Genomic DNA, 24,775 nt, shown 5'->3' on the forward strand with positions numbered 1-24,775 from the left:
ATCTTTATGCTAGAATGTAGAGACCTTTTAACTGGATAGTGTTTTGAATGTATTGATTATTCCATTATGTACAACACACAGGGTTAAGTCCATTTCATGAATGACATCACCTACACTATTATGAAATTTCAGATTTGGACCACCTGCTGAATGTACAGTGCAGTTAAGCCCCTCAGTGTATTTTTACTAGAGCTGCAGCTAACAATTACTGTCATAATAGATTAATCTGTCGATTATTCTCTTGACTAATTGAGTATTTGTTGGGTCCATAAAATGTTGAAAAATATTTCACGTTTATGGAGCATTGAAACCAGAAGATATTGACTTTTAAGATGCTGAAAAATCAGAGAGCTTGTTTTAATTAATTCTCACAATAATTGATTTATTAATTTAGTAATTAATTAATAATCATTGCAGCCCTCATTTTAATTTGAGGTTTCTTTTGTTTGCAGTTTGCAACTTTAGTATTTTTGTTCACTCCCATCAGCATCAGACAACATTTTGTAAACCAAAACAAAGCTACAAGAAGAAGCATTATTGACTGTAACCTTGAGGGTGTGTTACAAATGCTGTAAAATCTTGTTTATCATGTTTTCAAACCACTGACCTCAGTACAGTGTAACATCTGCTCTGAAAACAGCACATGAATACAGAACACTGTCCAGACATGTCCTTATACTGTCTTTATAGTGTAGACTGTCTTCTATCAGTCACTTAATTTCACATCAGTGATATGACAAAATATTTCACAGGATAAGTAGAAAATACAAATTGGTTTTATCCAATTTAAATTATAAAAGTTCATCTGGTAATATGTAATAACAATTGTGTTTTTCCAATTGTCTTTGCACATAAAAATGTTTACATTTTAGACTGCCTACAGCATTTTAATTTGTCGTTGTTAAAATATTAGTCACTAAAGGACAGTTGTCTGCCTGTGTTTCCAGTGACCTCACTGTCCATGCTTCTCTTTACATGGTTGACTTTGAACCAACGCGACCATGGTTTGTTATGTGGATCACAGAAACAGAGCAGAGCCATAATTAGAGTGAAGTCTGTCACATTGGCCTGTAGGGAGAGGGACTGAGCCACTGTGAGGGGCGACACGAACAGACACAGAAATGGCTTCCTATAACAGTTTATTACAGAAGAGGTACATTTCAGTCTGTGTGCGGATCATGGTGGTGTTGTAGATTTTCATCTGATTCTCTTCCTTGGCCTTTGAATTTTCAACTCGGACACATCTGCAGCATCCTTTGGTATTTCCCAGTAAGCAACAGACCAGTCAAACCTGTAACCTGTTATTACTCCTGAATTATTTCAAACACTCATTATAAAGACACACTATGTAAAATTGTGAGATATGTTGTCGTGATGGCAAACGTACCATTATGAAAGCAGATTATTTTTTGAAGACTTGCTGTGCCTGATTCTGTCACTTTCAGTCAGTATCAAGTTGCACACTTCTCACAGTGTTACACCTGCTCATAAACTTACTTGCTCACTAAGAGTTCTTAGTGCAAGGACAGAGGGAATAAAAAAGCATCCCTCTCCTCATCAGTTCAATTTCAATTTTTATTATTTGTACAGTGCCAAATAACAACATACATCATCTCAAGGCACTGTACATAGTCAACACTATAGAGAGCTGAGAAACCCAACAATTCATACAATGAGCAAGCACTAAGCGTCAGTGGCGAGTAAAATCTCCAACAGAACCAGACTCAAAGATGTGTGGCCATCTGCCTCGGCCGGTTGGGGTGAAAGGAAAAATGGAAACATCATCACTAATCAGTGGCATGTAGAAATGCTTATTTGTAATTTTAAAATAAATCTAATGCCAAGTCTTGTATAATAATCTGACAGTCTGACATAATCTGACAACACCACCACTCTAATGAGCTGCATGTGATTCGACAGGGTTTTAACCTGTTGGTCTGCACCCCTGAAAGTAAAATTTTTAATTTCCATGATTAATAAAGCTTCTTAGACTCTTGCAGATGTTGAGGAGGTGATGCTGTCAATAAATTATGTGACGTTAAACCACATTATTGTCCAGATAAGATGAGATAAATGTGCATAGGCGGGGTTTTGAAAGTAACTTGCTCCATCAATGACATCACTACAGTAACCTCAGACTCTGCAAACACACGTGCAGTCGGTCTGTTATCGCAGCTGTGGAGCTGAGTCTGTTTGCAGGGCTGAACTTTGCTCTCCTGTGGATAATAGTCATTGAGTATACATAATTAATGCCTCACTACTAAGGTGGTATTTTCTGTGTGGGGTTTATGATGATTGCTCTGGTTTGGAATATGTTTTAGCTGCAACTCTGACAGTTACTGTGTAGAATGTGTCTGTATGCTTTGCTCCCCACAAGCTACTGTCAAGATCCTACCGCTGAACTCACACTCGCATGCAGGGTCTAAAAATCAAATTCATCACTGAGATGACAAAAAACCACGTCCTGTGTTGTCTGTACATGTGCCTTTTATGAGTGCATTTCCTTTTCTGCAAAATCGAATATGTCCTAACCAAAGCTATTCTCATTTTTAATCAATTTCATTGTCAACTTTCGTATAGAAAACATGGATAAAACCTCTGACCTGCATGTTTTCAAGTAGGTGCTTATCTGCTGATAGTCGATACAAAACAAACAAGTCAAGGATCAAAGGTGATCAAAGTTAAGGTGGAGCTCCCATCAAATGAATGGTTTCTAATGAACAGTATATTCAACGGACAGCTGAGGGACACATTTATGCAGTAGCCAAGTATATTCATTCAGAAGTGCAGCATTTTCATTTCAAATAGGTCCTCCTTAATACAATGACCCACCATACTTTTGGAGGGGTGCCAGTATGTGAAAGCGGCAAATGCACGGCAGCATCTGCTGATGATGCAGTACCCCTGTGTCTCATAACCCCCCTCACAGGATGTGAAGTGGTAGATGCCTGTTACATGATATGAAGCATGTTGAGTGAAGGGAGCAGGACGAATGTTTGGGATACAGAACAGAGTCGCAGTGAGAGGGGAAAACAAAAAGTCAGCTGGTGTTTGGTGTCATATCTCTGCAACAGTGGAGGCTGTCAACACCTGACCTGGATCACAAACGGTGTGCCTTTCAGGATCCTCCTTGGATTATTTTTTATTGGAGGGCAGAGGAGGACAACGTGTCCTCTCTGCCAGAGTGTTTATGCCGCAGCTGGCTGCAGATGTGCCTGTGCAGAGGAAGTTTGGACCTAATGAGAGCTGTGGTACGAGTACTTGTCAGGACTACACTGGGGGTTGCATACTGCTGAACCCCGAAAGCCATCGCGTCTCCTCACCTTGCCTTCAGAAGCCCCCTTTGCATCTCCCTCTTTGGAATGACTTTGACACAATGTCAGATTCTAGTCTATGGACAGTACTGTCCAACTTTAACATGCCACATTTTTTCAGTGGAGCCCGTCTGCGTCGCTCAAAGAGGTAACATTTTAAAACAATTAAATAATATGTAGTCTTATAGACAGGTTTCTGCACAGTATTTGTTTTAAGTAGTGTGTAACAGGAGGGAGGTTTTCCTTTCATTTTACAGTAGGTAAGCTGAGCTGTTTTGTAAAGCCAACATGAATAAGAAGCTGGGTGTTCCCTGGTCACCTATTGTGCAGTATTTGCTTTGCGTGTTAAGGGGTAATTGAATTTTTTTCTTTTTTGTCAAGGCTATCTCCTGTTCTTTATAGAGGATGTACTCTATTATGTGTCACCCCCAATGCTTAACATACAAAAAGAGGAAAGGTAGATGAGCTTGTGAGTTTCTGTGACTGATTATTGTTTTATATCCTTTAGAACACAAAAGAAAATCACAAAAATGTTTTTTTATTTGACATTTAAATTTCTTTCAAATCAAATTGAAAACCTTTCATTACTTCCTGTGATTCAGGGTCAATGTATACATAGTGGTTTATAGCAATGTATCCCAGTTTTATTTGTATATGATGGGACTGCATTATTGGTGACGCCAATATAACAAATATTTATTTTTAATCCCTGGCCTGACCCATTTCATAGTGTAGAACAGCTTAACATTAAATACTAGCTGCCTTTGGGTATTTTGTATTAGTGATTTATTTATTTTATTTTTTTCATTTGAAAACCTCTGTCAATTTTAATATTGCAGATACTGATAACTTTAACTTTATGCAGTCAAAACTCCAGCCCACAGCTCTCTCATTAGTAGGATTATAATAGAATATAAAGATGATAAAATAATCATAATAATTTCATTTAAAATGTATATTGACATTGACATTACATTGAAGGCCTTTAAATGTTTTTGCACATTGATCACTCATTGTGATTAGTATCATTATATTATTATTTTAGCATTTTGATAATGTAAGTAAATCATAATTAATGCCAGTTATCAGCAAAGCACTGAATTTTAAAAAAAAAGAGAAGGTCAAATTTACATTTACATTTTCAGAAATAGAAAGTAGTGGTGGCCTAAAGAAAACTGCTCCAAAAATGACAGTTCTTTATACCTGAATGGCAAAGTTTTTAATGCTATTAATAGAGCAGTGTGTGTCATATTTGACAAGTCTAAATTCAATTTATACTTGACAGTTTTGACAAAAGAGCAACATTTGCAGAAGTAAAAAGGATTACATGTGGCTTTTTGTTGATGTGGGTCAGGATCAGACATTTTCAGTATTGCAAATCAAATGGTTTCATCTATTTTTGCTTCTTCTCATACCCAAAAAAAGGAACGCTGAAATCTAACACACTGACTTTGACAGATTCAGATTCCTTTGTCATAATAAAGAGTTGACGTAATGTAGGTCATTGTAAAGTCTGAGGGAAAATAAAGAAAGTAGATTTTAGAAGAAGTAAGGCCGGAACTAACAATTAATAATAAACTAACAATTAACACTTAATCTGTTGATTATTTTCTCGATTAATCGAGTACTACATTTGGTCCGTAAAATGTTGATCGTTGTTTACCAAACCTGGAAATGATGTTCTCAAATGTCTCCTTTTGTCCTGAAACCAAAATGATTCTGTTTTTAAGGATTTCTTTGTTATATGGAGCAAAGAAACCAGAAAATATTCACATTTGAGAAACTGAACAATCTAAGAACTTGCTTTAATTATTGAAAAAATACTCAAGTTATCGGTTGTCACATTAATAAAGATGTCTAATTTTATTTTTAGTCGTTGGAGAAATAGCTTTGTAACTAGGCTTGGGTATCGTTCACGTGTAATATTCAATGGTTTGATGAAGTTGAGGATTTTGCAAGCAAGACTGTTAAACCTCATATGGATCTGTTCCAGGAATCCTTTACATCTGCACTACAGCACACAACACTGGCCTACTTTCTCTCTATCATCTACACTCAGGGCTTCTTTATCCCCCGTTTAAAGCCTTGCTTATACCAACACAAGAATCATTCAGCCTCTTTGGTCTCACAGGTGAAACTTGGCGTGAAGACGACCTGCGTTCCATCACAACCTGTGGCAGTTTTCTGTTGAGCAATTCAAAGGCACTTGTTGTGTTGTCTGCGTGAGTGGCACTCAGCTCTTCGATAGAGGTCATGATGGTTTAAACACTGCAAGGGTGGTGAGAGGTTGAGGCAACAGGAGGGTTGATTGGGTAGCAGTGTGGTATTCTCTTGGCCTAATCCACAGTGATTGAGTATAAATAGATCTTGTTAAATGTGATCCTCTTTGACTGAGCACCTGTGTATCAGATATTATTCACTCCCTGCTTGCCATGGTAAATGATTCATGATTCATTGTAGGGGGTGAGCCCTCGAGAAAAACACTTGAGTGAAAAAAATGACTAAGACCTCAGTCAAAATAGGGATTCCTTTCTGCTTTATTGGAATTCAGTGTGACGGTGTGGCACCTTCATCTGTGGAGGAAGAGTAGGAGTCCTACTAATCGAAAGGTCGAGGGTTGTTGAGACTAGAAAAGTGCATAATGAACACAGAATTATTTCAGTTGGCCATTAACAGAACAGCATGGAAGGACAAGCTGCTTGCAACAGTTCAGTCGTTCCCAGATGATGTGTTTTTTTTTTTTGCTGTTGCTAAACCTTAAAATATAAAGGTTCTTGATGCCCTGTCCTGTTGCGTGTAGGTTTCCATCCCATTTAATCTCGAATTTGGAAACATATATTTCCTCTGCAACTTTATGCATCATCAACATTAGCATCCTTTCAAGTTCAATTAGAGAAGCACTGAGCCAGATTAACCACTGACTTGAGTAATATTCCGTCTCTGCACATTTGTTTGTCGTCTCTTCATCACCTCAGACGTCAGTTAGTGGTTATTTGCTCAGTCATTTAGCAAGGCTCCCTGTGTCCACTGATATTTCCGGTATCATTACAAAATCGATGCATCAGCTTTGAGGGAAATTGTACATGGATAATTATCATGAGTACAAATCATTCATATATCATTCTTCTGTTAAATATGTTCCCTCAGTATACAAGCACTGTAAATAATGACGCTAAAAAGAATTAAATATATGTATCCCTGTGATGGATTAGCGATCTGATCAGGTGTAGATTGGCACAGTGCTCGCAATCCTCATGTGGAGGATAAAGCAGTAGAAGATGGATGGATAATGCAGCTAAAAAGAATTAATATCTTAAGTATCTTTGTTTTGACCATTGGTGTAGAAATATAAGAGAAAGTGAAGAGAGTGAAGTATTTGCTGGAGGCAATTGACTTTATGGTGATACTGATAGTAGCTATTTTAAAGCTTAAATTGACAACTTTTTGGCTTAAATTTCTTATTATGATAGTAAAACTAATGGCACAGCATAATGGGATAGAAAAATGACACCATCTGCATTTACTGTGTCTTGATCCCCTTTAAACCTTGATTTCACTGTTCCTGTCTTGCCCACCAGGATCAAGTTTTGTGCTTAAAAACTCAATCAAATTTATGATGCACCGAGACGGCATTGCTCCATATTTAAGACACTGTAGAGTGGAGCATTCCCTCATGACACAGAGGGACGCTTAGTATTATTGAACACAATACTTGATATGATGAAACATAATACCAGCTCTGGGGAAAAGTCCCTCCGTCCTGACTGACATGTTTCTACTGCTTGTGACGGTGACCAAACAGGAACTGCCAAACAACAAAGGTTGTCTGTTGTAATTCTTGTTGACAATTATAACTTTTGAATTTATAAATACAACTGGATAACTATTCTTCTTGAGAGCACCAACACTTGTGGATTGGCACATGATAATATCTAAGTGCATGGTTGAGCCTTTATGTGAACTAAGACCACCATTCAAGGTAATATGGATCAAATGGACACAACCCTACATCATTATGCACATCATTAGCTAAGATGATAATAAATAAAATAAGTAAAAATAGATTTTTACTGCCATGATGTGACTGAGGACTGCAGCGGCACCTGTACGAGCTGCACTGCAGCAGTGTTAACAAAGATGAAGGCCACCTGCTCAATTGTCTCTACATCATTACAGAAGCCCATGTGCAGCTCATAATTCTGTGCAATCAGAAGTACAGCAGTCAGACAAGAGAGCACAAATCTGTGTTCTCTCCCTCTGCTTAATTTGTCTCTCCCTCTCCTACAAGAATGTCAGTAGAGGACATGATCCTGGAGTCGTGCTGCACTGTGGTCTTTTACATCATGTTTTGTAGTTTAATGAAGTTTAAAAAAAGTGTTTTATATTATTTGTATCATGCACAGCACTGGAATTATTGAATAGCATTAAAAATTCAGTTGGAAGTGGTTCAGTTCTCTGAGGAGGTTATGTAAGGGGATGTGACGTGGCTGAGTCTTTGACCTTGAAGTGAATCCATATTCCTCAGACTGTGCACGTCTCCACTGACACAAAAATGTGAAAGTATAGGACACATTTTCACAGCTGCTGTTGAAATACTTACATGTTGCTAATCACAGCGGCTTGTCACAGTGCTGTGTTGACAAGACCAACAAACATAAAGGAACATTCTCCGAGGACAATGAATGTCTGAATTTTACCTTTTACTCTAGACCGATGAAGTTTGCTGAGTGACATTGCAACAACAAAGACGGCATACTTAAAAAGTCTGGACATTTGAAAACAGGGATTTCAACCACATTTATTTAAAAAGAGGGTCAAGCATGTTTAAAAATCAATCAGTGCTATGATTTCACTTGATTCTAAATTCCCACATTACTGAGATAGTTGTAGTATTAAGATCTTCAGAAATTCAAAACCTTATGGTTTTGCTTTGCTCACTGTATTTTTTTTTTTCTAAATCTCTATCCAGTAAATACATTTTTGTGGTAAATAGTTTCTTTGTCTATTGTCCACCTAACATTTGCCCCTGTGGTTCTACAGCTGCAGAACGAGCAACAGAAAAAGCCTGATAGGAAGTGGTCAGTCGTCAGGTTTACCACGACCTCACTCTCCTCTTTCATCTCTGACAGGTATGTATATTGTATTATTTAACCCATCCATTCATTGTATTTGACAATAAAGCAGTCTAGGTGTGTAACACAAAGAAGGAAACAACAGGGAATTGTACAGTATTTGCTATGCCATACTGTATAGCTGCATGGTATGGCAACAATACTGATATTATCACCTTTCTCACTGACTGACTCAAACAACATAGGATGCAGCGAGATGCTGTAGAAAGCAGTGACAGACAGAAAAGCACTGACGATCCATTAAACTTTTATCGGTCTCCCTTTGTGAGGTCAGTTCTGTGGGGTTTGGGTGAGACCTGAACTCCACAGCTGTAAGCCAATCGCCAGTGATTGTCCTGGGTGAGGAAGTGGTGGCCTGCAGAGAGGAAATGCACAGGAGCAGAGGGAGGGGAGGCCTCATTTACCACAGGGCGTTTTATTTCCTGGAATCGGTCAGCAAAAGCAGAGCTGCTGCACACTTTATAGGCTGTAGTCTGGGTATCAACATTGGGGCTCAGTTTTCAATATGGACTCAGACTCAGGGAGGCACAATGTTGCTGCTAATGAATTTTTTCAACTCTGGGATGATTTGACATTGTGGCTCAGACGTAATATCGGTGCCAAAGGTAAGAAAACATCCTTTCAGCCTCTTGTGAATTGCAATGTGCTTCTGATATTAGTAGTTCTGTATAAGATCAGTTTTTTTGTTCATAATTGTGAATGATTTCATAAACAACACGGTTAAATCACAAGTCATGCTGTTGCTCCTGGAGCAGTCAGAGTAAATAATATGTATTCCTCTGTTCAGGTGAGGTCCAAATCACTTAGGAGATGGTTGTCATGTGTAAATGGCTATAATCAAGATTACAATGCAATTGAACTGGTGACATTCCTCACTTACTAGATTCAATGGTTCTATAATCCATCCCAAGTATGTAAACAGCCCATCTCTATCGCCACAGGAGGTCGATGCATTGTAGCGTCTTGTTAATTAACTGTTTGGTTCCCCCTCAGTGGGGAATTTAATTTTACCTGATTAATACTGGATCATAGGTCTGTTTTTTAACACTTTCAATGTGAAACGCAAAGGCTAATTAGTGCCTTTCAGAACGTCCCCACAGTAATACATTCAGTGGCCCATGCCTCTGTTTTTAGAAAGGTGCACTACAGTACATACACACATCTGTAAAGTAGGTAGAAAGGACGAGTCCTCAGTGGTTTTCAGAGGTAATTGTGTAGGTGGTGTTAGTGGATTCTCATTTATGAAGTACTTGAAAGTATCTTGAATAATAACTTCCAGTCTTTAATTTCATGTTTGCGATTACAATGTGTGTGTTTTATTAATAACATACTTAACATACTTAATATAACCCCTTTCAGGCATGCACAGAATAACAATTATACGCCTGTATGTCGGTAAAATAACCTGTTAATATATCCATAACATGCAGAGTTCATAATTAGTTGCTTATGTTGGATTATTTGCAACCAGAGTAAAAGTAATCGCTAGACCAGCATCATATACAGTATATCTTAAATTTTCATTCATGTCAGTTGCATTGATAAATAAATGAAAATCTAGAAAACACACACAGGATGTGAGCTAATGGGATTTAGGAGTAAAGCTTTAACTTAACATCCTCTCATTCAATGCTAATGCATGTTGGACCCTACTAGTTTGTCCAATGGCTAAGTATGTTTTATTTGAAAACTGATAGAGGGCCAAGATTGGCTCTCTGCTATCATGTTTAATTGAACATTTCAGAGAAAAGATTTGCTGTCTCTAATACATTGTTAGGATATATTTCAGTTTATTGAGCTAAGATGCCAGAATCATTTGACATGAAGCACAGCTGCTAGAGTCCTCGTATAAGAAGTTTGATTATGTTAACACATGGCCTGAAATGTTTACACGCAAATGGTTGAGCTTCTAAATAGTCTGACTCATTTCTCCATATGCTCCCTTTAGATCAGGGGTGTCCAGACCCTTCAGATCTTTTTTAGCACCAGAAGTTATATACAAATGTACTGTTTTATAATAATTTTACTTTCATTGTCACAATTATAGTTTTTAAATGGCAAAGTAACCAAAATCTAAGCCACACATGAGTGGAAAAAAACCAAAAACCTGCCATTCTATCTCATCTGGAGTCAGATATCATAATAAAGGTGTAATATAATAAAATGGATGTATCCGTCTGTCAAAGCTGGGTTGCAAACCCGGGATTCTGCAACTCCTTCACAAATGAGAAAATGGGGATGACACGTGATTGAAGCCAGTTTTCTATTTGACACCGTCACAGGCCATAAATAATACATTATGAAACTAAAGTTGGGGGATGTGCGGGCCAGACTTTGGACATGCCTGCTTTAGATGCAGATTTATGTAGCTATTTCTGCTTTTTAATAAAAAAAAAAATGGCTGTGTCTTTCACCTTATCACCTGAACTGCAATAATCAAGAAGAAATTACTTTAGCAGGTTTTTATCTTTCCAGGAATGTCACAAGGAATAATTAAAAAGACATTTAAACAGGTTAAACTTTAAACAAAATAAAATAATAACTGTTTTAAATGCATAAAATGTGGACTGTGATGGTGCCACCATCAGTGATTTGCAGTTTGTTTGTCTGTTGTTTTGGCTTAAAATAGAAATTGCAATCCATTATTGCTGACATTCTTTTTCCCTCTTTTAAATATGTGTTATCTATTCTGTTTTTTTTGTTTGTTTTTTTTCTTGCAGGAACAAGCCCACAAGACAGTCCTAGAAATTTCTCCCCCAGTGCCTCTGCTCATTTTTCTTTTGCACGAAGGTAATGCAAACATGGATGTTTACTTGCTTAGCAGCTACACAAACAAGCCAGGAAAGACGTGAACAAGGTGTCCGCCTATAAAGATAATAACTTGGAATATTTCCACGACCTTCACTAGACTTCTAAAGTCTGTTCATGCTTTCAAAAACACTGTCAATAACATATTTATTTTTTATAGAATTCTTCATCACAATATCATGTAATTGTGTATTTTTATTATAATCCACAGTCATTGCCACAGAGCAGACAGGTAACTTTATGTTAGACTTCCATTTGCTTTTGTATTTCCGTTTGCCCACATTTGTGGAGTACATGTCAAACGTCATACCTCATCCTTTCATTAGTTTTATTACACTCTGACCTGGCATTTCTTTTGCATCATAATTGCATCTAGTTTGAGTTTAACTTTCAGTTGCTTTGCTTTTTCAGTTGCTTTGTTGTTTATATTGTGTGTGTGTTTTTTAACTTAAAGACTGCACATTGAACAACAGCAGAGAAAGGTCATGTTCATCCATAACATGAAATCATTAGTATTATGTCATTTCACGTTTTGAAGTCAGACATGGAAATTAAACATCTCAAGTCTCTCGAAACAATTTTGACAAGTTGTCTTTGAACAAAGACAAACTCTTGTCACGAACCAACATGTAAACATCTGGAGATGTTGGTTTTAATCCATTATTTGTTCTTCAGTTGAGTGTTGGACTTTGAAGTGTGATAGTTGTTTGTATGTGCTGTTGTGTGATAGGACTGATGGTCGCCGGTGGTCTTTGGCATCCCTTCCCTCCTCTGGATATGGAACCAACACGCCCAGCTCCACTGTCTCTGTAAGTATCATACACACATTCTGATGGCAAGATATTGCAGGTGATTGTCACTGTCAACCACTGTTTCAAATATTTTTGTCTGCCAGTCAGAGAAAATATGTGGAAAAAGTCACTGCATGCCGCCATGTGCTCTGTGTTGTTTGATGTTGTGCGTTTTTTGTTGTTGCCAAATGGCATGTATGAAGCTGTTAACAGTCTTGGCTTAATCTCACTTGTGAAAGTGGTTGTAATCTCTGCATGTGGAGCCGTGTTCCTGTTTAATTTGAACAATGCCTGAAATGCACTAACATGAAATGAATGAAATTATGCTTTTACCTTTTGATCTGTTGTTTCCACTCACCTCCAGACTTAGAGCTAAGCTATGATCCCCACCTCATGGCTGTAGCTTCAGACTTAGCGCACAGATATGGCAGTGCCATCAAAACACAGGACTATCTGTTTTTAGTTTTTTTTGTGTGTTTTTTTTTTTCCTTTTTTATCCACATAAAATATTGCCATCTTTTTTTTTCTTTTCATGTTGAATATATATTTGTTTCATTTCCAGTCATCCTGTTCATCACAGGAGAAGCTGCACCAGCTGCCCTTCCAGCCTACGCCGGATGAACTGCACTTCCTCTCCAAGCACTTCTGCACCGAGAGCATCTCTGGGGACGAATGCCGCAGAGCGACGGCCATGCGACCCCGCTCACGCAGTCTCAGGTTTTTAAACAGTATTCTGCAAATCTAACATTCGCTTCATGTGATGATGCATATTGTCGCTGCCACTTTAATACTGACTCTGTTGTCATTCATTTTTCAGTCCTGGACGATCTCCATCATGTTACGACCATGAGATTATTATGATGAATCACGTCTACAAGGAGCGGTTTCCTAAGGTGAAGCTTCACAAAAATGTTGTCACAGTCGTGTGATCGCATCACATCTGGGTAACATTTATCTTATGCTTTATCAAACTTCTACGCTCCCCTTCTTACTGCAGGCCACAGCTCAGATGGAGGAAAGAATTCAGGAGATCGTCCGCAGTAACTCTCCAGAGAACGTCCTCCCTTTAGCAGATGGCGTGCTCGGCTTTGCCCACCACCAGATAATTGAACTGGCCCGTGACTGTTTGGAGAAGAGTCGACTAGGACTCATCACCTCCAGCTACTTCTGCGAACTCACTGACAAGCTGGAGAGACTTGTTCAGGAGGTGAGCATGTCTTCAGAGAGGATTTTGGAAACACAAATGTGGCCCTGTTTTTATTTTCTACAGAGACTGTATTAATGAGGTGATACCTTCAGCTTAGCTGCGAGCTTGTGTTCAAAGTACCATCTGTGTTTTTCAAGGTGTATCTATTTAAATTGTTATTAAATCATAATACATGACAATCATGTACAGTGGTGGTTATGGAAAACCATGTTGCCTTTTGATTGTACTCAACCTTAACCATTACCAGACTATAATATTATGTGAAATGCTGAGACCTTGTTTCTTCTCTGGTTGGTTTGATGTAGTCCACGGAGAGATCAGAAAGCGAGGAGGTCAACTTCATCAGAGAACTCGCAAAGAAGATCCTCATCATCATCGCTCGACCTGCGCGGCTGCTGGAGTGTCTGGTATGTTTCCTATCACTAACCTGCTCCTAAAACATGCATTCATGTTTTAAGTCATTAGCAGCAACATATTATATTTTCTTGAGTTTGGCAGAATTGTTGTAGATGCCTCATTTAATTAAAATGTAATGGCATGTTCTTTTATAAATAATATGCAATATAATGACTATATGTATAAGAGGTTTCTCAAAACCTTATTTCTGCAGCTCCCTGTATCTTTGCAGAGTGAAATAGTGACATCCGCTTACTACCCTCAGTGCCTTTTAAAGCGTGTTTTTTGTATGTAGCAAGCAACTCTTAAAAACTCACTGTGCTTCAGCACTAAATGGCAGAGAGACAACTAGTGGAGCATTTAGCAGCTCAAGATATTTCCCTCAGGAGATAAGACTAAAAAAAACCGAGCTGAAAGAGAGTGAATACTGAAAAATAACTCAAAAAATCTGAGCTAATCAGCTGCTTATAAACACATTCACCATATCAACTTATAAGGCCATAATATTAATGTCAGTGCCGTGTTCAATACTTGACTGCTGCTTATGTAAAGACACTGAGACACAAAATGCTTGCAGTCTCTTACAGACAAAATCCACAGAAACACCAGGTCCTGTTGGTGTTTACGTCTATGTAGCTGATACACAAAGGTTTTTAGAACCTGATAGTTGGAATAATTTACAGTCTGATCTTCAACTTCAAAACCGAGTAGCATTGAAGAAATTTAAATGGTGAAGATTGTGAAGTTCACATTTTACATGAACAAGTTTTAATGTTGTTCATCTATGTGTTCTGACTGTAACTGTGCTGCTGCTATTCCGATCTCCCTTGCAAAAAAGAGATCCTAGATCTCAGTGGGACTAACCTGGTTAAAGGAAGGCTGAATAAAATTTAAAAAAGAAAGAAATATAAGTGTGCTGCTGCTGCTGTGTCTCCAGGAATTTGACCCCGAGGAATTTTACCACCTTTTGGAGGCTGCTGAAGGACATGCTAAAGAGGGCCAGGGCATCAAAACGGACATCCCTCGTTACATCATCAGTCAGCTGGGACTGACCCGAGATCCACTGGAAGGTACAGGAGGAACTCTTTATCACCATTATCATCAGTGATGTTAAAGTCCTGCCATCGTTCCTTACCAAGGCACATGAATGGCATTAAAGAAATGCAAGAAAAAAGTAATTAGGTTTAGTTCTAATTACTTTTTTACTATGTTCTGCTGATGACACTGATGCAATTCCTACATCCACACCAACATGTCAGTGAATATGACCAAACATTAGAGGAAAACTTATCATTGACTTGAGTTGAAGATGTAATGGAATGAAAGAATTGAGCTGTGAAGGGAACTAAAAGACAGCTGATGTTCTTGACTAATGTCCTGGACTGAACAGACTGTCTTTCTAATGGCCCCGTGTCTCTCCAGATTCAGCAACCAACAACATTCATTACGACTAATTAGAAAGGAATGGCCTCCCCACAGACCTTATACAGATCCACACAGACTGGCTCATCAGCCAGTGTCTCCATTCATTTCCCCCGTGTGTTTCTGCGTTCCGTTTGCCCAGTGCCTTGTGTGCCTGAAGCAAACCTTCAAGGAAGGACAGATGTTGAATAGCAGTGCAAATGTGTTTACATGTTCTCGAGGGACAAGACACACAGACCCCCCCCTGTGAAATTACACACATGGACTTTGGCAAAAAAAAAAAGAAATACAAACACATCAAAGATGCAAGGTGGTTTATAATGAGCACTTGTTCTGGAGTGGTGGTTTTAAAAATGAGTGTTAGACATGTGTTAGTGTTGCCACATGTGATTTCCACCTCATTTACTCTCAATTCAGATTACATAGGAGTCAGCACCTCGGGCTTAATAGGTTAATAAAGGCTAAAGTCTGTTGGTTTTTTCTTTTTTTAATCCTGCTTCTGTTTCCTCAGCATTTAGTTTCTTTTGTCTTAAAGACTGTTACAACATGCTCACACGCTTCACATAGAATTATCTCTATAAATTATTAGATTTTAATGTTTTATGGTAAGCGATTATAGTTTTTGCACCACCTGATGTCTGTTTTTAATCAATGTTATTGTTTTATGCGCCTCTGTGTGATTTGTTTTCCAGTTTATATATTTTTGTTGTGTTATCAGCTTTTTCAATGATCTCTAAAACATTTTAAATTGCATTAACCTGTACATAAAGAGCTAAAGAAATAAAACGTGATCGATTTATGCATTACATTCATTCATTTGTTTTATGTGTTCTCCACAGAAATTGCTCAGCTAACCAGCTGTGACAGTGGGATTGCAGAGACCCCAGAAACAGATGACTCGGTAAGCAATAAGAAATTGATTAGATTATTGATCTCCTCTATCTTTACTGCAGTTGTGCCAGTGATTTTATCTTTTTGATTTACTTTAGTGTCTATCTTTCTTCTCGTCCTCAGTCTCAGAGCCTGAGTGCAGCCTTAAGGTCCCGACGAAAACCATGTGAATTGGACTTTGAGATGACAAAACTCATTAGCAATGGTGCCTACGGGTAAGGATTTTTATATGTTTAAACCAGATTATCTAATCTCTATCTCTTTTTTTAATTAATCCTTAGTTCTCAGTTGACTGGTAAACCTTTTTTCTGCAGGGCTGTTTATCTGGTTCGCCACAAGGAAACTAAGCAGAGGTTTGCCATGAAAAAGATCAACAAGCAGAACCTGATTTTGAGAAACCAAATACAACAGGCCTTTGTGGAGAGAGACATCCTCACCTTTGCTGAGAACCCCTTTGTGGTGTCCATGTACTGCTCCTTTGAGACTCGGCGGCACCTGTGCATGGTTATGGAATATGTGGAAGGTCAGTGTGCGGGTGTTTCATGTCAGAGTGCTGCTGCTGAAAGCAGTGTACTCAAATCACAAGCTCATCTGTAACTTCACTCCACTGATCTTCACAGGCGGAGACTGTGCCACCCTGTTGAAGAACATGGGTCCTTTGCCAGTGGATATGGCCAGGATGTACTTTGCAGAGACAGTGCTGGCTCTCGAGTATCTGCACAACTATGGCATTGTCCACAGGGACCTAAAACCAGACAAGTGAGATACAACAATCTTCTTCTTTTTTAACAACAATGCTGCATATTTATATGTAAAACAAATATCATGGTAAAACACAATATGCATATGCATAACATGAATATGCATATTTACAGTACTACTCTAGCAGTAGCAAGAGTACAAAGACAGTCCTGCAAATTATGCAGGACTTCACAGACTACATTCAGTCTGTGAAATGTTTTTTCCTTGGGGCCCTGAGCTTTTAATTATTTTAATAGCTATACATTCAAATTGCCATAAAAGGATATTTTCAAATTAACAGGTAACTCATTATTAGCTAAAAATATCCTTTGTACTGTGGTTCCATGACGTTCCTGCCAGCCTCAGCTGTGCTTGTGTTCAGATCTAATTACCAAGTTAGCGGCATGCTAACTGGATAAAAATGATGACCATGACTGATATTAAACCAGCAAGTGAACCTTGTCTCAATGAGCATGTTAGTTGGAGGATGTTGACATTTAGCTTGAACCATCACAGAGCTGCAAGTGTGTCTGTAGCAATGATGGTATATAAAGATAAATGACATTTTTGTACTTCCTTCCACTGTACAACAATTAAGCTAAATTACCCAGGATATAAGGTCATTTGTGCCGATGCAGTTTTGCTGTCCATCTTTAAGTGCAATACATGGTTCAGTTTATGATGTGTCCTCTGTGATATTTAATATATTTCTTTCCCCCCCTTTTCTTATTTTCCTCATGGTCTTCTTCGCCCACAGTTTGCTGGTTACTTCAATGGGTCACATTAAGCTCACAGACTTTGGGTTGTCCAAAGTTGGGCTGATGAACATGACAACTAACCTGTATGAGGGACATATAGAGAAAGATGCCAGAGAATTTTCTGACAAGCAGGTAAAACTTGTGTCACTGCAGATATTATGCTCAGTCTGACAATATACAAAGGTCATCATGTTAACAGTATGTCTTGGGAATTGTGCTCATCTCTGTAGGTGTGTGGAACCCCTGAGTATATAGCTCCAGAGGTGATCCTGAGACAGGGTTATGGGAAGCCCGTAGACTGGTGGGCGATGGGAATCATCCTCTACGAGTTCCTTGTGGGGTGTGTGCCTTTTTTTGGAGACACACCGGAGGAGCTGTTTGGCCAGGTCATCAGTGGTCAGTGTTGCCTTCTCTCATAAATGTCCAGTTACAGCCTTGATATAAATGTTCTGTGCTCAAACCTGTACCAAAAGCTACCTTTTGACATAAACTCTGAATTACTTCATCTTGTCTGATGTGTATCGTGTAAAGATGAAAAATCTTTTCTTTTTTTTGGTCATTACTTTGGTTAAAGTCTTTTTATGAGACCTATCTTCTGTTGCTAGAGGTGATTTGGTTGAAGTACCCCATCATCTGGCATGTATATTCTGTTGAGCCCAAGAGGGGAAATTCTCAAACCTCACTGAGATATGAATTAAATAATTGCAGTGACCGCATGGAATTACTTGATGTGCATTTATCTCAATTTGTTGAAGCATTTCCCTGTGGGCCAGGAAAAAAACAGATGGCAGTAAGTGGTTTAGCTTGACTTTAGACCACAAGTGAAGTTTTAATATTATAATGATGTTAGTTTTCCTTATTGTCTCGTCTGACAACAGTGCAGAGCAAGTCTTAACCCTGAAAACAGGATCTTTTTGTCTTGCCAGTGGTGTGAATAGTCCATGAATAGATGAATAGTTTGTGTGGACAGTTGGACAGTTGGATAACAGCCCCTCTCTGTGCCGTGGAAATGAATGGCATGCCATGACTGATTTGGTTTTCTCTCAATCAAACTGTACCGAGCCTCTGAGAGTGACTGTTAATTAAAGGGGCCCACTCACACTGAATGCATGCCACCATGTCCTCGGGCAGAACATACATATTCATAGCTCCCCTCCCAAATTTGATTAAAATGTGGGACACATGATGCACAGAGCAGACAAATCCGCATGGCACAGAAAGGCATTTTTCCTCTTTTCACTGCTTATCCATGATGCTTTTCACTTAAACTAAAACACATGTAAATGGCCTCATTCCCTATTATTCTTACACTAGGTTTAATGTTTATGACTCTGTCGGTGAAGCATGTTACAGATTTGGACTTAAGTTAGTCAGACAAAACGTAAAATATAATTTAATTTCTTTTTTTAATCATACTTGTGTGTTGATAAAAAAAAAAAGAAAATGATGCCAACATGCCAACAAGAAATCAATGATCCTTGTAGCAGGTTGTGGACGGTAGAAAACAGATTGCAACAATGTCCTTCTAGTTTAAATTATATATTCATTTATTCGTTCTTTTCATATATTATTTAAGTGCAAATCTGTATATTCTATGAATCCTCTCTCAGTCATGTTTGTCTAACCAGTAAGGAGGTAAAGCTTTGGTTTTGTCTTTATTAAATACATGTGCAATCCCCATAGAGTGCAGTAATATCATTTGAGCAGCTGAGATCAGTGATTTTATCACTCTCAGCAACTGACTAGTAAGTCAGAAAATCACACACTTAAAGATGACAGAGTTGGTTCAGTTCATCTTTTTTTTTCATCAGTAGATCTCTACTTTTATTATTATCAATGTCTTACTTGGTGTACACCTGTCGGTCAGGATCAAACATGTTTGTATATGTGTTTCTTATTCCGACTGTTTGCATGTGCTGTGTGTTTGTAGATGAGATCAACTGGCCTGAAGGGGAGGATGCTCCACCTCAAGACGCTCAGGAGCTCATCACGTTGCTGCTCAGACAGAATCCTCTGGAGAGAATGGGCGCAGGTATAACACAAGGAGCAGAGGACATGTGGCAGAACCAGTATCTCGGCCAGGACTCGACAGGCTGCCATAAATTCTCATGTGACCATTGGTGCCACCTCAGCACCACTCATTATTCTAAGTCACTGGGGGAAGAAATTGAGGTCATCCAACAGCAGAGCAGTTTATTCCGTGGTCTTTTCACCTCTTCCCTTTGATCAATTGCAATTATTACTTTGCCAGTCCGTGAATCTCGTTCCATGCATGATCAGGCAGTACGAATGTGCAGATCTGCAGACTGTAAAAGTGGCCATGACCTTAGACAAAATCTTTTAATAGGAGTGATGTGTGTAGACATTGCACCACAGGGACAGCCGGGGCCCCCTTGTTCATCTAGCTCTGCCCTCTCTTGGCTGCCATTCACAAAGGCTCCTGCTCCTCCACTAAAGGTCACAGGCAGGAAATTGTACTGCATAATTTATAGTCATGACATCAGTTTTGGCCTGCAGCCACAAGGGAAGAGGAAAACATAGCATAAGCATTTCTTCACCTCCTGAGTTCAATGTCAGTGCCCACTATGTTTTGTCTGTTGTCTTGGGTGATAATTTGTCCTTAAATTGTAACCAAACTAGTAATCGATCTGTTTACACCATCTGCAGGTGGAGCTGCTGAAGTCAAGGAGCATCAGTTTTTCCACAACCTGGACTGGAATGGGCTGCTGAGGCAGAAAGCTGAGTTTATCCCTCAGCTAGAGTCTGAAGATGACACCAGCTATTTTGACAGTGAGTTATATCACATATGAGAGGCATGAGAGAGGGTACAGATTTAATCAGTGCCCGACATATTCTTGAACAAATACAATATTTGTCATGGCTGTCTCAGAAATGCAGTGACTGTAAACTGATAAAAGTAAAGGGAGTTATAAAAGCCTGCAGTTTAGGGTCCTTATTATATTCCATCTTCCTCTACTTAAATCATCCTTTGGCACTTAGAATAACCCATAACAACTGAATGCAATAAAAATCTGAAATACACACTTCTTATCATTCCCAGCTCGCTCTGAGAGATACCATCACCTGGAGACAGAGGAAGAGGATACAAATGATGAAGACTTCAATGTGGAGCTGCGGCAGTTCTCCTCTTGCTCTCACAGATTCTCAAAGGTTTGTCCTTAAACTCCCCTCTCAAACACTTCCAGTCGTAAACCAACATGTTTACATCGTCATTACTGCCAGAGATGTTAGTGATGTAAATGAACGGATGCCTCATCTGTCCTCATGCTTTTCTCGTGGGAAAGAAAGCACAAGCACTTGCTATTTCATATGTAAATTTGTATCCCCCAGCTCCCCCTTTACCCCTTCAGTTTTACACATAGCTTTCGGCTTTGCATATATTTTACACTTGCAAATGATTTTTTTTTCTTTTTCCACCATAACGTGGAACACAATACACAATACAGTCATACAAGGTGAGAGTCCTTGTGCTGCATTGCAGTATGCTCCCATCTCACATCAAAACAAAGCATTACAGCGTGTCTCTGAAAAGCAGCGGGGCGTCTTTGAGGAAGTGTTGAGCTCTGCTGAACCTTCTCCTCAGATGCACTCAGATGACACTTTTAAGTCTACATTAACACACGCAGCGCTGCATTTCTGGTCTGCTCGTAAATTCCTTGGTAAATAAAAGAATAACTACAAGATAACTGGAGGTATGATATCTTTATGTGCGCTCAGTCTGTTTTTTTCTTTCTTTCTTTATTTTATCTGTTTTTAGAACAAAATGATGAACTAAAATCCTTTGTGGTTTTCAGGTTTACAGCAGCCTGGATTTGTCTCGTGGGCACCTGGAGGAGAAAGGAGAGACTGAAGAGAAGAAGAGTGAGAGCCCTCTGACCGTGGACTCTCTCAGCTGGACACCAGACTTCGCTGAGTTGTAAGTCAAAGTTGAAGTTGATATTTTATTGTTAGTTGGTTCTGTACACTGCTGCAAAGAAGAATATATAGAATTAAGATGTGTAATATTATCAACAATTGGCTCTTACAGATGGTGAGAGTCTGTTAATCTCACGGGAGACCCTTCTCTCCTTTTCATTCAGGCCCTCGTTGTCCCACTCGACAGACACAGACAGTGTGAGTCAGGGCCCTGGCTGCCCCAGCTTGCTGCCAAAGTTTGCCATTTCGGCTGAGAGTGAAGGAGACGAGACCTCAGGCCTTGGTGACCCCAGCAAGGCCTCCTTCTCCATTGGAGAACTCCCGCAGGATGAACCTGATGCTACGACTCCAGGCAGCACTCACAGTGGAGCCACACTCTCAGGTACAAAATACTCACTGTTCTTTTGTGGGGGATATTTGTATATGTGGATGTTTGATGGGGTAAATTGATAATCTCTAAGTTGCTGTTGTGCAGTGCTGACTACACAGAACAAAAAACTGCAGTGTCCGCCGAGGAGCATTTTGTTTTGCGACTGTTTTACAAAGTCATCATAATCTTCCCAAGTATGATGATAATTACTTATTGAGGACGACTGAATGTACTTGTTTTTTTTCTGTTACAGATAAGTAGTATAGAGATAAATGTGTGTTTGACATTTTAAACAATACATTTAATCTCTTTATTTCTCAGATTTGGATAAAGAACTCTTTACCATCCATGTTTGCAGGATCATACTGAAGCTAGGGTCAATATGTGTTTATAAGATGATCTTTTCATATACACTATTTATACTTATACACTATTTATCTTTGTCCAAGTCTTTGTGCTAAGCTAACTGGCTATTATGACACAGTTGTGATTTATGTCTTGATTTATCCAATGCAAGAGCAAATAAGCCTATTTCCAAAAGGTCAGCTATTGTTTCAAGAATTACAAACAGTCACTACTGTAATGTAATTAAATATGGTGTTTTTCTTTGTAAAAATTAGGTAGTTTCTCAGAACATCTGGACCAGCTGACGCCCAAAGGTGAAGGTCTGGAGAGCCCTGACAGTACCAGCCAAGCCTCTGTAGACCAGGCCCCTCTGTCCACGTCTCTGCATCCTGAGAGTGCTGCAGAGAAGACTGCAGCTGTGCTTAAAATCCCCAAATCTGTGTCAACTGGTACCCTTTCGCTTATGATCCCTGGGGGTGAGTCAACAACATGCATATGCATACACTAGACTGAAAATTGTTTGTAAGGTCCATTTACTGAGTGGCTGTGAGCAATTTGCGGGGTGTAAGCGTCTAATAAAGTATGTAAGCAGGCAGGAGCAAGAGGTCATCAATGCAGGGAGAGAGAAAATCCTTTAAATATCAACCCCAAATCAAGTACAGTGAACCAGGCTCATGAGCTTTATAGCAACACTTTACTACTGACTAGAGCAGCAATTAATTTTTTTTTAAATAAAAGAACCTGGTGGTCAACACTTTTTTAATTTTTTTTATTTTCAGATATCTTGGGGGTGTCTCCTCTGGCCAGCCCTCTATCTCCTTACTCACTCTCCTCAGACCCTTCGTCTCGAGACTCCTCTCCGAGCCGAGACTCCTCACTCTGTACCACCAACCCACGGCAGCCCGTCATCATCCACAGCTGTGGGAAGAAATTTGGCTTCACGCTGAGGGCAATAAGGGTGTACGCTTGTGACGGTGACATCTACACCGTCTACCACATGGTCTGGGTAAGATACCATTGTAACCTGTAGGAGACAAACATTGTCTATATCAGTTATGACAAGGATGGTTTCAGTGTTTGGGGCAGTTAAACACAGTCTGGTGAGTTTCTCCACTGTAGTTTGGTGCTTGTGGGCTGGTGTGAAGTTTTTCAAAGCAGCAAAGACCCAACCACACTTATGTATTGACAGCAGATCACAAAAGTTGCTGAATGTGAGCTGCCAAGAAATTGATGTATCGCCCTGTGTCAGCAAGGGTGGTGTATGCACAGCATTCAGAAATGCAGGGATTTTCCACGTGCGTGAGAAACTGAAAATGAGTTCAAATAGAATAGAGGAACAATAAATCACTCGGGTTAGGGTTATTTTCGAATGAAATATTTTTTCCGAATGAAAAATTAAGTCACTTCATAAGTGACTTAATTGCTTAATTGCTGAACTGAAAAGTGACATTTCAGTTCTGTTTTGAACTGAAATGTCTGTGAAGACAAATGGATGATAATACATGTCTCTTGTGTCTATTTATCAGAATGTAGAAGATGGTGGACCTGCACATAAAGCAGGACTCAGAGCTGGAGACCTTATCACTCATGTCAACGGGGAGCCAGTCCATGGTCTCGTCCACACTGAAGTGGTGGAGCTCCTGCTCAAGGTAAATGAAAGTACTGCTGAAAGTACAACCATTTTCCCCTGGCAGTGCTTATTTGCAGTTACGCAACACAAAAGCCTGTCATTAACTCCAAATGCTGTGCATAATTTGTTTTAATACTAATCCCTTCTGCAATCCCAAAACAGTGTTTTTGTTTGTAGTCTGCCCTCAAATATTACTTTGTATATAAAATGTCTTCATGTACTTTCTTTTCAGAGTGGTAGCAAGGTGGCCATCTCCACAACTCCCTTTGAGAATACGTCTATAAAAACAGGTCCAGCCCGGAGGAACAGCTACAGAAGCAAGATGGTCAGATGTGCCAAGAAGCCCAAGAAGGACAAGACACCAGAAAGGTCAGGAATTTGACAGATTGTTATTATTTATGTTGTAGGTGTGTGTTTCTTTATGTACTTCATTCAAAGCCTTCAGTCAAGTGACAAATATTGGAAGCAGTTAAGTCAGTTTTGTCTTGCCGATAGAAACAATCAATCAGTGAGGACAGTGATGCCATCTTAAGTGTTGGGATGTTTCTGTTTCCTTTTAGCCTCTAGGGGGCACATAGTCATCACTGCAGAACTGTTTGAATGTGTGAGTGAAGGGTAGGATCAACTGGTTGTTTCATTTCTAAATGAGTTAGAGAACTTGGGAGAAAATAAAGTGTATATTACAGTTTTTTCATAGACGTGCATATTAAATTACAATATTACATATTATCTGTTAGTTGACTTTTGCATGTCACTGGTATATTTTGTTGCAGTATTTGCCAGAGAACTAAATAGATTTGTTTTCTTTCCAGGCGTCGCTCCCTTTTCAGGCGTTTTGCAATGCAGCCCTCTCCTCTCCTGCATACCAGCCGCAGTTTCTCCTCTCTCAACCACTCGCTGTCATCTGGTGAAAGTCTCCCTGGCTCCCCCACCCACAGTCTCTCCCCTCGTTCCCCAACTGCTGCCTTCCGCCCTGCACCAGATTTCGCACAGTCAGGTGGTGATCTTAACTTGTTTTGATGAGAGGAAAATAT

The 24,775-nt window shown here is 39.3% G+C and overlaps 1 protein-coding gene across 5 annotated transcripts in view; it reads left to right on the top strand.

Annotated features, from left to right (window-relative positions):
• mast4 (microtubule associated serine/threonine kinase family member 4) overlaps positions 1-24,775 on the top strand; it is an 83,865-nt gene that overhangs the window by 52,993 nt on the left and 6,097 nt on the right. For 3 of the 5 annotated variants that reach the window (XM_044011748.1, XM_044011752.1, XM_044011751.1), the window contains 25 exons: positions 8,355-8,443; positions 11,167-11,236; positions 11,466-11,486; positions 11,985-12,063; positions 12,608-12,762; positions 12,863-12,938; positions 13,043-13,252; positions 13,558-13,659; positions 14,586-14,718; positions 15,910-15,971; positions 16,085-16,176; positions 16,276-16,484; positions 16,582-16,720; positions 17,460-17,592; positions 17,691-17,856; positions 19,391-19,492; positions 20,128-20,250; positions 20,522-20,631; positions 21,276-21,397; positions 21,561-21,778; positions 22,387-22,587; positions 22,891-23,117; positions 23,638-23,760; positions 23,974-24,110; positions 24,554-24,738. In XM_044011748.1, coding sequence (XP_043867683.1) covers positions 8,355-8,443; positions 11,167-11,236; positions 11,466-11,486; positions 11,985-12,063; positions 12,608-12,762; positions 12,863-12,938; positions 13,043-13,252; positions 13,558-13,659; positions 14,586-14,718; positions 15,910-15,971; positions 16,085-16,176; positions 16,276-16,484; positions 16,582-16,720; positions 17,460-17,592; positions 17,691-17,856; positions 19,391-19,492; positions 20,128-20,250; positions 20,522-20,631; positions 21,276-21,397; positions 21,561-21,778; positions 22,387-22,587; positions 22,891-23,117; positions 23,638-23,760; positions 23,974-24,110; positions 24,554-24,738 — 3,284 coding nt within the window. Of the gene's footprint in view, positions 1-3,015; positions 3,463-8,354; positions 8,444-11,166; positions 11,237-11,465; positions 11,487-11,984; positions 12,064-12,607; positions 12,763-12,862; positions 12,939-13,042; positions 13,253-13,557; positions 13,660-14,585; positions 14,719-15,909; positions 15,972-16,084; positions 16,177-16,275; positions 16,485-16,581; positions 16,721-17,459; positions 17,593-17,690; positions 17,857-19,390; positions 19,493-20,127; positions 20,251-20,521; positions 20,632-21,275; positions 21,398-21,560; positions 21,779-22,386; positions 22,588-22,890; positions 23,118-23,637; positions 23,761-23,973; positions 24,111-24,553; positions 24,739-24,775 lie in introns of those variants that run through there. The other 2 variants (XM_044011749.1, XM_044011750.1) reach the window with 2 other exon arrangements.

The sequence above is a fragment of the Solea senegalensis genome, linkage group LG21, assembly GCF_019176455.1.
Source record: "Solea senegalensis isolate Sse05_10M linkage group LG21, IFAPA_SoseM_1, whole genome shotgun sequence".
NCBI classification, from domain to species: Eukaryota; Metazoa; Chordata; class Actinopteri; order Pleuronectiformes; family Soleidae; genus Solea; species Solea senegalensis.